Below are 13782 nucleotides of genomic sequence, written 5' to 3'. Positions count from 1 at the left end.
TTGTTGACATTGAGTGTGAGGTTATTTTCCTGACACCACACTCCGAGGGCCCTCACCTCCTCCCTGTAGGCCGTCTCGTCGTTGTTGGTAATCAAGCCTACCACTGTAGTGTCGTCTGCAAACTTGATGATTGAGTTGGAGGTGTGCATGGCCACGCAGTCATGGGTGAACAGGGAGTACAGGAGAGGGCTGAGAACACACCCTTGTGGGGACCCAGTGTTGAGGATCAGCGGGGTGGAGATGTTGTTACCTATCCTCACCACCTGGGGGCGGCCCGTCAGGAAGTCCAGGACCCAGTTGCACAGGGCAGGGTCGAGACCCAGGGTCTCGAGCTTAATGACGAGTTTGGAGGGTACTATGGTGTTAAATGCTGAGCTGTTATCGATGAACAGCATTCTTACATAGGTATTCTTCTTGTCCAGATGGGTTAGGGCAGTGTGCAGTGTGATGGCGATTGCATCGTCTGTGGACCTATTGGGGCGGTAAGCAAATTGGAGTGGGTCTAGAGTGTCAGGTAGGGTGGAGGTGATATGGTCCTTGACTAGTCTCTCAAAGCACTTCATGATGACGGAAGTGAGTGCTACAGGGCGGTAGTCATTTAGCTCAGTTACCTTAGCTTTGGGAACAGGAAAAATGGTGGCCCTCTTGAAGCATGTGGGGACAGCAGACTGGGATAAGGATTGATTGAATATGTCTGTAAACACACCAGCCAGCTGGTCTGCGCATGCAAGCAATGGATTCAGAACAACGACTAAAAAATGTATACAGAAAACAATTCGTGGGTGAAATTATGCCACCACCAAAAAGGGCACTTTAGAGACAGGAAGGGCAAAAGGGCATGTGCTCTACACAGGTAAAGTCTTATCTGTGCATGTGCCAAAGAAAATTCAATATTTTAAGATTTGTTTTAAATAACGAATGCCATGAGAGCTGAAGTCTGGTTTGAGTCATTTGGGAAGATGTTAGGCAAAATGCGTATTTTTTTGGTCATAATAAAGACTTATAAAACAAGATGATGTCGTGACCAGAATATACCCAGAATAAGACATGGTATGCCCGCTGGGATAGCAGCTAACCCCTACACACGGTCTACATCGTTATCACCATATTAGCTAACGTCAAGTCAACATAGCTACTAGAACTAACGTGTTAGTAAACCCACTACAAGCAGTTTAGCAGTTACACCAGCTGCAATAAATGTATAAAACCAAAAGCTTACCTTGCCTTGGAAGAGTTCCAGTGTTGGATAGCCAGCTAGGTAAGCATCACTCTCTGTCTGGCCGGTCAGGAAATGTATTGCTTCGTTCCCGATGGGAAACCAAAAACACATGTTCCCACAACTTCCAAGGAACCGAATGTGCTTGTTGGGTTCATTCTGTAAGTAAAACATATAATTTCACCCCAACAGTAACCTCTTATCTCATCAATGGAAAAGCATTGGCACTAAACCTGTATTTGGCACCATTATTTGTAAATGTCACTTTAAATAATACCACTTTAATAATGTTTACATATCTTGCATTACTCATCTCATATGTATATACTGTATTTTATACCATCTATTGCATCTTGCCTATGCCGCTCTGTCATTGCTCATCCATATATTTATGGGCGGCAGGTAGCCTAGTGGTTAGAGTGTTGGACTAGTAACCGAAAGGTTGCAAGATCGAATCCCCGAACTGACAAGGAAAAAATCTGTCGTTCTGCCCCTGAACAAGGCAAGGTAAGCTTTTGGTTTTATTGAAAATAAGAATTTGTTCTTAACTGACTTGCCTGGTTAAATAAAGGTAAGGAAGTTTATATATTCCTTTACTTAGATTTGGGTGTATTGGGTAGTTGTTGTGGAACTGTTAGATATTACTTGTTAGATATTGCTGCACTGTCCAATAAAATTAGATTAGAATTTCTTTGGCTTTTACTTTATTTTTATTTTTTTATCTAGGAAACTTTAGCCACGACAGTACTAGTCATCAAAGCTGTTGACATTAAAAACAGTCACTACCTCATGAATGTTCCATCAGTATTATTCCACCATTTCAGAGAATATAGGTGCTGATTGTAAAAAGGATCATGTAACATATGTTTATCTGAGTAAAAATGAATAAGACATTGTGTAGTAGATGATCTAACTTCTCACTCATAATTTTTTTTTTGGGAACTAATCAATCAACACATGTTTTCCTTTGTACTTCTTTACGTAAAATTATTCTTTAATTCATTAAATGAAAAATAAACATTTTCCTCTACTGCTTTACCAACTCCAATCAACAGATGGCGATATGCGTCTTTCATGCGCTGTTGCTAGTGTGACGTCTATTCTAGTGGACGGGACGCTTCTTCAACGAGAACAAAACGGCTACTGATCCAACCAGCTAACTGTTAGGTAGCTTGCTAGCCAACATACAACCGGAACATTGACGGTTTTTTAGACCGTTTCGGGGAGTTAAAAATAAATGTATGTCGTATCCACTAGTTACCCCTTAATTTTCATATTTACATTTTTATTAGTCAACTAGCTGTCTGGTTAAGTTAGCAGTAGCCTAGTCGCTAATGATATTTAGCTAACGTTACCTCGCTAACAACCCTGACCATGAGCTCACTAATCTACTCCCCCCCTGTTGAAGAAGAAGAGGTCTGCTGGACAGAGAAAGAGAAGGAAGATGAGGCTGTTGAGGCTGTTACGGTGAAAGAAGAAGACGTTTTTGTGAAAGAGGAGGATGTTACTGTGAAGGAAGAGGAGGAAGATAAAAATGACGACGCTGTGATGGGCGTGAAAGAGGAAGGGGAGGAGATGACTATCACAGTGAAAGAAGAGGAAGACGTTTTTGAGGTGAAGGAGGGGGAGATTACTGTCACATTGGAGGAGGAAGAGGAGGTTGGAGATCTGATTAACACCCGTGAGTACTATCTATCAGTGACACAAACTCTGCAGTTGTTGAACAATGTGTGGTTTTAAATGGGGCATTCTACTGAAGTTCAACACTTGAATATGTTGTTCAGTACTGTAGGAATTGTTCAACTACACTGTAAGATGTGTGTACCGTCCAGAGTAGGGCCATCACCAACGCGTTTATTAACAATGGATCAAATGCATCCAATGACATTGACTGAAATTAGGACTGTCTCCGACCAACAACAAAAAATCTTGGTCGCCTGAAAGTCCAATTGATTGGTTGAAATTTGTAAATGTGTATTTTTCCATATATAGACACACCCTATGTATGTGAGCTTGTCTGATGCTTTAAGCTTACGGTTTGATGAATTAAGACAAATGCCTCAAGAAGCCGCCTGAGATCTAGATAACCTGACCCAACTTTTCTCCTCCCTCTTTCTGCTGGCTTTCACAGATTCTGCCATTACTCCTAAAGTTGACGGTAATACACTAGGAGTTGGCAACCTTTCTCATTGAATGAGAAATGCCAATTTATCTTACCATTTCTACCGATCTGCGTGCCAATTATGGTTTTTCATATGCACAGTTTTGTGGAACAGTTTCATTTAATTTATAATAACGTGTTCATGTCTCTAAATCATTGTCACGTGATTAATCAAAATTATATCCAAATCTAAATGAAAATAATCAACCTAAAAGTAACTAAAATAGCTTATATAAAGCCAACAAATAAAAACATTGTAGCCTGCAGGTAGAACAAATCCTGATTTAAAAATAAAATATCCTATAAATCACATTGGCTACACATGGCCTGTCTGCAACGAACTTGAAACATTGTTTAAACTATTAACTTGGGTCTGTCTGGAAGTTTGCTCTAGCAAACTTACAACATTGAATAAAAGATTCTGAGGCCCTCAGTGTCCAGTGCCAGTGAGCTCAGGACAGACACAGCTGTAAGCTATTTGCATAAGGGATAAGAAGCAGTGCTTGACTTGGACAGGAGCTCATTGGAGCTGAGTACTGGCACCTCAAATGTTCTACTGCTTGATCTCCTGTTCCTCTTATAGAATATTATCTCTAAAGCATTGTGGAGCTCCTGCACCTAAATATAAACAGTACCAGCACCCAAAATGAGTACCAGGAACCTATTTCAGTCCAAGTCAAGCACTGATAAGAAGTAATCAGGTAGGCCTATTTTATGACGTTTCTGCTGGATCAGAGCATTACATTTTCCCTTTCACGCTATGTGGTTATCGAAAGGGAAAGAGCTGGAAAAATTGTTCAAATACATTGAGGAACTATTGTAATTCTCAATGGATGTAAAAACAGACTTTGTTTGCTTGTTGTTTGAGGTGAAGAAAACATTACTTTGAGAAGCTCCACAGGTAATTAGTGGTGGTGAGTTAAGACAATCAGAAATACTATCAGATCCCCAAATGGGCACCTTTATATGCCTACATTTTCGCGCAAGCCAGGTAGTAGAGGTTGACCGATTAATCGGCATGGCTGATTTCAACTTTTCAAAACAATCGGTAATCAGCCTTTTTGGACGCCGATTATGGCCGATTACATTGCAATCCACGAGGAAACTGCGTAGCAGGCTGACCACCTGTTACGCGAGTGCAGCATCAAAAGGACCTTGTGGCTGCAAGGAGCCAAGGTAAGTTGCTAGCTAGCATTAAACTTATAAAAAACAATCAATCTTAACATGATCACTAGTTAACTACACATGATTGATGATATTACTAGGTTAACTAGCTTGTCCTGCGTTGCATATATAATCAATGCCATGCCTGTTAATTTATCATTAAATCACAGCTTACTTCAACACCAAAAGGGTGATGATTTAACAAAAGCGCATTCGCGAAAAAGCACAAGCACAATTTCACAAATGTACCTAACCATGAACATCAATGCCTTTCTTAAAATCAATACACAGAAGTATGTTTTTAAACCTGCATATTTAGTTAAAATAAATTAATGTTTGCAGGCAATATTAACTAGGGAAATTGTGTCACTGCTCTTGCGTTCAGTGCAAACAGAGTCAGGGTATATGCAGCAGTTTGGGCCGCCTGGCTCGTTGCGAACTGTGTGAAGACCATTTCTTCCTAACAAAGACCGTAATTAATTTGCCAGAATTTTACATAATTATGACATAACATTGAAGGTTGTGCAATGTAACAGCAATATTTAGACTTAGGGATGCCACCCGTTAGATAAAATACGGAACGGTTCCGTATTTTACTGAAAGAATAAACGTTTTGTTTTCGAGATGATAGTTTCCGGATTTGACCATATTAATGACCAAAGGCTCGTATTTCTGTGTTTATTATATTATAAGTCTATGATTTGATAGAGCAGTCTGACTGAGCGGTGGTAGGCAGAGGCTCGTAAGCAGCAGGCTCGTAAGCATTCATTCAGACAGCACTTTACTGCATTTTGCCAGCAGCTCTAAGCAATGCTTGAAGCACAGCACTGTTTATGACTTCAAGCCTATCAACTCCCAAGATAAGTGCCTATTAGAACATCCAATAGTCAACGGTATATGAAATACAAATGGTGTAGAGATAAATAGTCAACGCATCATAATTCCTATAATAACTACAACCTAAAACTTCTTAACTGGGAATATTGAACCACCAGCTGTCATATGTTCTCATGTTCTGAGCATGGAATTTAAACGTTAGTTTTTTTACATGGCACATGTTGCACTTTTACTTTCTTCTCCAACACTGTTGTTGCATTATTTAAACCAAATTGAACATGTTTCATTATTTATTTGAGACTAAATAGTTTTTATTTATGTATTATATTAAGTTTAAATAAAAGTGTTCATTCAGTATTGTTGTCATTGTCATTATTACATATATATATATATATATATGTGTATGTATATGTATGTATATATATATATCTGCTAAATGACTAAAAATATATAATATATATATATATAATCGGCACAACATTTTTGGGTCCCACAAATAATCGGTAGCGGGTTTTTTGGGCCCTCCAATAATCGGTATTGGTATCGGCATTAAAAATCATAATCGGTCGACCTCCACCAGGTAGCCTATAGGCCTACTTTTATGCATGCGCATCCTTACTCAACATTGACAGGAGCGCTCCAAACAAAAGACAATGACTAAATTGCCAAAACTCATAAATGAAATGAAATAAACCAAAACTTGTTTCTCACAACTGTTTCATAGGTCGTGCAAACAATGGCTGACAATGATAACGGGAAGACTGGAATAATAATATTGAATGCATTCTCAAACATTACTGTAACCAAAGTAACACATTTTGTAGATTAGAAATGATAGGAATTAACAGCACATGTTCTACTGGTGGTACTTGTAATGGGGAATTGATAGGCACTAAAACTCAAACTATTCACAGAATGAAGTTAAGAAACAATGTGCACAAATTGGCAGGAGAGAGTGCGTTCTGGAGAGAGAAGTGCATCGTGTGTCTGGGCGCATGGTGTGGTGGCTCTTCTCATTACCAAATGAGGAGAGTTAAACACACCAGTCTGAGTTAACTACATCTTTAATACTTAAGATACTTTTGCAAAAGTTCTTGACCTTCAATAATGCACTCTCTCGAATGAACCATTGAAAAAGGTGATTACACAATGGCTACAGAGATATTTTATAGCAAAGATACACCCCCTTCAACGTACATTGACAAACCACAGATACATAGAATGGGTCACAAAGGTTAAGTTTTGTATGACAGATATCCATAAAACACAGCAGACAGTAACTGCTATGTCAACCTGGTTCATTGAATAGCCCAGTATCTGGTCTCCTTAGAACCGCCCCTCCCTGGTACGGTATAGAACAAAAACACAATTTCATCCAATGGCATATATCAATTGTCAACTCTAGATACTCCCATCTCAAGCAAACCCCCTCTTGACCCTACTCCTGGACAGGCTCACTGGGGAGTGAGCCTCTAGGCCATATATTATCACAGGATAAGTGCGAGATCTAAGAGAGGACATACAAGGGTCCATTTACTGCCATAATCCTCCCCACAATAAAGAAAAGGAGGGAGTGACTTGCTCACAGACATTGTGGAGACAAGTCATTGGTTCCCCATTAATCACGCCATCCCTTCACATGGTTTAAGAATAAGTAAAGACACATTCCCATGACGACAAGCCTGACCTCTCCCCTCTCTGGGCCCCAAGTGTCTGAGCCCCAGCTAAGGTAGACGTGCAACTGAAAAGACACCAGAGTCCAATGGACACTTTCTAATGACAAGTACCTCAAATAAGCATATTATACTAATAAAACATCTTAATTATCTATGTTACCCAACTAATTCTGATTCGTCCACGACAATGGTCAATCCAACGTCTGTATTGACCATGCAGTTTTACGGTGATACGACCTCAGCAGAAGTCAGGGCATTCATACTTCTTTGCTTCGCGGAGCAGTGCTGAGCTGTTGTGAAGGAAGTGAGTTTGTGTTTATACCGTCAACCAATCATGTCAATGCAGAGTTATACAGAGCCATGGTGATGCGGTACAGAGCTCGATTTGGCCTCTGCATGCCTCCGGAGGCTCCATAATTGCGTCACACCCTCCATATGGAGCCACCAACCACATTTTCGGATCAAACATACATTTGCTTTTAGTCAAGACCTCCGCAATGGATTAGTTCATTGAGATGGGCGCAAATATACATGTGTGTTACTGCTTGACTAAAACCATCTCGGTCAACCAACGGCCTAATGACCAAACAATTGACCAGTCAACTAATTGGGGTCAGCCCTAACTGAAGAAATACTGTTGTCCTCATTTTCTATTATTATAGAGCTCTGTTCAGCCTGTAAACATGACATGATCTATTATTATAGAGCTCTGGACAGCCTATAAACATGACATTATCTATTATTATAGAGCTCTGTTCAGCCTGTAGACATGACATTATCTATTATTATAGAGCTCTGTTCAGCCTAAAGGCATGACATTATCTATTATTATAGAGCTTTGCTCAACCTAAAGACATGACATTATCTATTATTATAGAGCTCTGTTCAGCCTGTAAACATGACATTATCTATTATTATAGAGCTCTGCTCAGCCTAAAGACATTACATTATCTATTATTATATAGCTCTGCTCAACCTAAAGACATGACATTATCTATTATTATAGAGCTCTGCTCAGCCTGTAACATGACATTATCTATTATTATAGAGCTCTGCTCAGCCTGTAACATGACATTATCTATTATTATAGAGCTCTGGACAGCCTGTAAACATGACATTATCTATTATTATAGAGCTCTGCTCAGCCTATAAACATGACATTATCTATTATTATAGAGCTCTGGACAGCCTGTAAACATGACATTATCTATTATTATAGAGCTCTGGACAGCCTGTAAACATGACATTCCATGAGAGCCAGATTATAGCGGTCTGCTCAACCTCTGCAGATCCTCTCAAGCTCTGTCAGGTTAGATGGGGAGTGTCGCTGCACAGCTATTTTCTGGTCTCTCCAGAGATGTTCAATCCGTTTCAAGTCTGGGCTCTGGCTGGGCCACTCAAGGACATCCAGAGACTTGTCCCGAAGCCACTCCTGCATTGTCTTGGCTGTGTGCTTAGGGTCGTTGTCCTGTTGGAAGGTGAACAGTCTGAGGTCCTTATCAAGGATCTCTCTCTGTACTTTGCTCCGTTCATCTTTCCCTCGATCCTGACTAGTTTCCCAGTCCCTGCCGCTGAACAACATCCCCACAGCATGATGGCACCACCACCATGCTTCACACTAGGGATTGTTGTGGACATTCTTATATAGGACACTAAAAGTCAATATTAAATTAATCACTTTTTATTGTCAGCGAGCTGGAGAGGTCATAGTCAAACTTAGATGCGTAAGTACCGCTCTGAAGTGAGCTGTGACATGATTCATTGGATCGGTTCACATGTGACTGGCTCCGTCTATCTTAACATAAAGAACATATTCTGGGCATTCTGACAGATGTTCCTCTGGAGGGGCCCCTCTCCCTCATCTCTTGGCCAGACACTGACAGGAACCAAGGATTGTTTATGACACCAAAGATAAGATGCACAAAGTAAATTTCATCCGTTACATTCCATCCTTTTATCACTTGTGTGATAACAATAATTACATGTTAAAGTAAGCATTTATATTTTAGCTTCTATCAAAAGGAGTTTCTATAACATGATGTTATAATAAATAAAACCTTTTTTTTTATTATTTAACCGTTATTTAACTAGGCAAGTTAAATCAAGCTAAAAACCTACAATCAGAAATTTCTAACCAATGTGAGTGAGTATATGACAAAGAATACACACATACATACACAAGGGATCTGTAGATTCAGAGGTGAATAAGTCTCTCAATGTTATCCATTGTTTCCATACGTCTTTCCACAGTCGGGTTGGATTGACAAGTGTTTTTCACTAACTGTCCCTGGGAAATAAACCTAAAACCCTGTTGTTTAACAATTCTGCTAAGACCTTCAAAAGGTTGGTGCTCATCAGCTCAGTGTCCCACATAATGTAAAACGGGTTTAAGGGTTTAGATAACCTCACCCTCAACCAAAGAAAACAACCTTCAACCATGAATCATCGTCTGCATCTACAGGGGGAAATGGGACTCTCATCCAGTGTTGGCAGCTCAATAGTTTCACTGTTCTCTGTAGGAGCAGAAAACATGATAGCTGCTGAAATCTTACCAGCAAGAGAGGCACAAATCACCGTAAAGCATATTAATGACACAATTAAACAAACTAAACAAAAAACACACACTGCAGCCCACTGGGCAATTTGGGATCCCCAATTTCCAAGCAGGGATTCAAACCAAGTTGCAAGCGTCCAATCTGGTTTTGGAGAATAATTTTTTAGCAACAGTGGCAATGTATTTGGCAAGATCAGTCACATTAGAAGACCAACCTGGGACAAAAGTACAACATTCATCACCAATGATTGCATACGTGCCCCCTTGACCTGCCAAAATATAGTCAAGGACCAATGATTGCATATGTGCCCCCTTGACCTGCCAAAATATAGTCAAGGACCTCTCTGTACGCAATTCTTTCATTTCCCCATTTAATTCTTCCAGGGCATTTCGAGTAGCATTGCCAATTTTCTCTGGGGCTAGAGATGTCTCAAATTTGATTTAACTCACATGCAACTCCATACCCAGGAAAAAACACCCCCAAAGAACCTGGAGGCATGTGCCTGAGTGTGAGTGATGCCTGCCAGAGATCTCTCATCTCTCCTCATTCCAGGAGGTCTGTAGTCTTTAAACAAAGCCTTCAGATCCCTCTCATTATGCTGAACGGTTCTCATAGCTGTCACCACAAACCCTACAGTACACGTCCCTCCCCAGTTCCATGGAATACTATAGTAAGCCATTTTTCCACACAACCAATAGGTTCCATTTGGAGCTCCTCTGAAAGAACACTATTCTGATGATAATTTCCTATTGGAATTTGACCTCTAGGTACCCTCTATAAGGTCAGAGGTCACCATAAAGCAGGTCTTAGTGATTGGTACATCAACCCATAGGTGTCCTGAAGTGATTCAAATGTAAAGTCTATTCAACCCCCAAGTCAGCCTTGATTTAATGTTTTGACCCAGGGAAGGATGAAACAAGGAACTTTTAAGGCCAGAGTATTTAGGTCTGCCCTCCCTCCAGGAGGGTGGCACAGTGTTACAACCTTGTAGAAGAGGCATTTCAGTCTCTCTGCAGTCTTCCTGTGCACATCTTTGTTTAATAAAACGATACAGAAGTTGTTCAGCTAATCTCTTGCATCCATCATAGCCTGAAGGAACGGAGGAGCAGTTCCCCCTGCTGCTCCGTAACCAAGCACCAGGGTCTTGAAGATGAATAATTTTATTGAGGGATCTAGTCTAGATTAAACCTTGTAGAAAGACAGTTGTATCATGTAGAGGTTTCATTTAGATCTCTCTGTTTAACCAAATACTCTGTTTGCCTTCAGCAGGTGAAAGACCAGACTCTCACAACAGGAAGAGTCCTTCAGACTCAGAGAAGACCAAACCAGCAAAACTACACCACTGCTCCCAGTGTAGAAAGAGTTTTACCTGGTTAGGGAATCTGAAATCACATAAGCGCACACACACAGGAGATAAGCCTTTCAATTGCTCCCAGTGTGGAAAGAGTTTTACCGAGTTAGGGACACTGAAAAAACATGAGAGGACACACACAGGAGAGAAGCCTTTCCAGTGCTCCCAATGTGGAAAGAGATTTACCCAGTTAGCGAACATGAAAAGGCATGAAGGAACACACACTGGAGAGAAGCCATGTCAATGCTCCCAGTGTGAAAATAAATGTTCCTCATCAGGGGAATTGAAAAAACATGAGAGAACACACTTAGTAGAGAGGCCTTTAAAATGCACTCAGTGTGGAAAGAGCTTTACCCTGTTAGGGAGTCTACAAACGCATGAGAGAACACACACAGGGGAGAAGCCCTTCTGCTGCTCAGACTGTGGAAAGTGTTTTACCTGGTTAGGGAATCTGAAATTACATGAGCGGACACACACAGGAGATAAGCCTTTCAACTGCTCCCAGTGTGAAAAAAGTTTTACCCAGTTAGGGAACTTGAAAACACATGAGATGACACATACAGGAGAGAAACCTTTCCACTGCTTCCTGTGTGGAAAGAGTTTTACAGAGTTGGGGACACTGAAAAAGCATGAGAGGACACACACAGGTGAGAAGCCTTTCCAATGTTCCCAATGTGAAAAGAGTTTTACCCAGTTAGCAAACATGAAAAGGCATGAAGGAACACACACTGGAGAGAAACCATATCAATGTTCCCAGTGTGAAAATGCATTTTCCTCATCGGGGGACCTGAAAACACATGAGACAACACACTTAGTAGAGAGGCCTTTCCAATGCTTTCAGTGTGGAAAGAGTTTTACCTGGTTAGGGAATCTGAAATCGCATGAGCGCACACACACAGGAGATAAACCTTTCCACTGCTCCCAGTGTGGAAAAAGCTTTACCCAGTTAGGGAACTTGAAAACGCATGAAATGACACACACAGGAGAGAAGCCTTTCCACTGCTCCCAGTGTGGAAAGGGGTTTAGACACGCAGGGAACTTGAAAGTGCATGAAAGAATACACACTGGAGAGAAGCCATATCAATGCTCCCAGTGTGAAATTAGATTTTTCTCATCAGGGGACCTCAAAAAACATGAGAGAACACACTCTGTAGATAGGCCTTTCCAATGCTCCCACTGTGGAAAGAGTTTTACCCAGTTAAGGAATCTAAAAACACATGAGAGAATGCACACAGGGGAGAAGCCCCACCACTGCTCAGACTGTGGAAAAAGATTTACCCAGATTGGGGACCTGAAAACACATGAGCTGACACACACAGGAGATAAGCCTTTCCAATGCTCCCTGTGTGGAAAAGGTTTTCCCCGGTTAGGGAACTTGAAAATGCATGAGAGAATACACACAGGAGAGAAGCCTTTCCACTGCTTCCTGTGTGGAAAGAGTTTTACCGAGTTAGGGACATTGAAAAAGCATGAGAGGACGCACACGGGAGAGAAGCCTTTCCAATGCTCCCAATGTGAAAAGAGTTTTACCCAGTTAGCGAACATGAAAAGGCATGAAGGAACACACACTGGAGAGAAGCCATATCAATGCCCCCAGTGTGAAAATACATTTTCCTCATTAGGGGACCTGAAAGCACACGAGAGAACACACTTAGTAGAAAGGCCTTCCCAATGTTCTCAGTGTGGAAAAAGTTTTCCCCGTTTAGGGAACTTGAAAATGCATGAGAGAATGCACACAGGAGAGAAGCCTTTCCAATGCTCCCATTGTGGAATTTTTTTTGCCCGGTCAGGGACATTGGAAATGCATGAGAGAATGCACACAGGAGAGAAGCCTTTCCAATGCTCCCTGTGTGGAAAGAGTTTTACAGAGTTAGGGACACTGAAAAAGCATGAGAGGACACACACAGGAGATAAGCCTTTCCAATGCTCCCAATGTGGAAAGAGTTTTACCCAGTTAGCAAACATGAAAAGGCATGAAGGAACACACACAGGATAGAAGCCTTTCCAATAATGTCATTGTGGAAAGACATTTTCCCGGTCAGAGGACCTGAAATCACGTGAGAGAATAGCGAGGCTGTGGTTCTGACTTATATTTTTGACTAATAATTTGTGTTTTGGTTTATGCAACATCAAATCATATTGTATGTATAAAAGCTTCCTCTAAAATAGGCCTACCTTTGTTTTTGTTTATTCTTCTCAAGTCATGATCACATCTAAAATCAGAATATATATTTTTGCATGTGTATTTTGATTATGAATTTTGATTGATTGAATACAAGTCTAGTGTTGGATATTGGTATTTCAAAATGTAAATGATTAAATAGATTGATAGAATGTGCATTTCTTGATTGTAACCTTGAAACCTCTTGGATTTGATATGATTTGGATATTAGTAAAGAAATTTGATTGGATATATTTTTGGGGATGTTGCAAATTGAATTTGATTGGATACATGATTTGGATTTTGCAAAATGTAAATGATTAAATTACAGTGCCTTCGAAAAGTATTCTGACCATTTGACATTTTGTTATGTTACAGACTTATTCTAAAATGTATTAAATAAAACACATTCTTCAGAAATCTACACACAATACCCCATAATGACAAAGCAAAAACAGGTTTTTGGAATTTGTAGTAATTTTATTAAAAATAAAAACATAAATACATAAATATTCAGACCCTTTGTTATGAGACTCAAAATTGAGCTCAGATGCATCCTGTTTCCATTGATCATCCTTGAGATGTTTCTAGAACATGATTGGAGTCCACCTGTGGTAAATTCAATTGATTGGACATGATTTGGAAAGGCACACACCTGTCT

At 40.4% G+C, this 13782-nt stretch overlaps 1 protein-coding gene across 1 annotated transcript; it reads left to right on the top strand.

The window, feature by feature from the left end:
* Positions 1-2337: 2337 nt before the first annotated feature.
* On the top strand, positions 2338-13501 carry LOC106595084 (oocyte zinc finger protein XlCOF6-like). The gene is made up of 2 exons (XM_045713044.1): positions 2338-2897; positions 10879-13501. The coding sequence occupies exons 1-2, from the start codon at positions 2591-2593 to the stop codon at positions 12954-12956; spliced, it is 2385 nt and encodes a 794-aa protein (XP_045569000.1). The 5' UTR covers positions 2338-2590; the 3' UTR covers positions 12957-13501.
* Positions 13502-13782: the final 281 nt, after the last annotated feature.

The sequence above is a fragment of the Salmo salar genome, chromosome ssa02, assembly GCF_905237065.1.
Source record: "Salmo salar chromosome ssa02, Ssal_v3.1, whole genome shotgun sequence".
NCBI classification, from domain to species: domain Eukaryota; kingdom Metazoa; phylum Chordata; class Actinopteri; order Salmoniformes; family Salmonidae; genus Salmo; species Salmo salar.
Note: the sequence above shows the minus strand (reverse complement) of the source record. Positions and strands in the feature narration are given on the sequence as shown.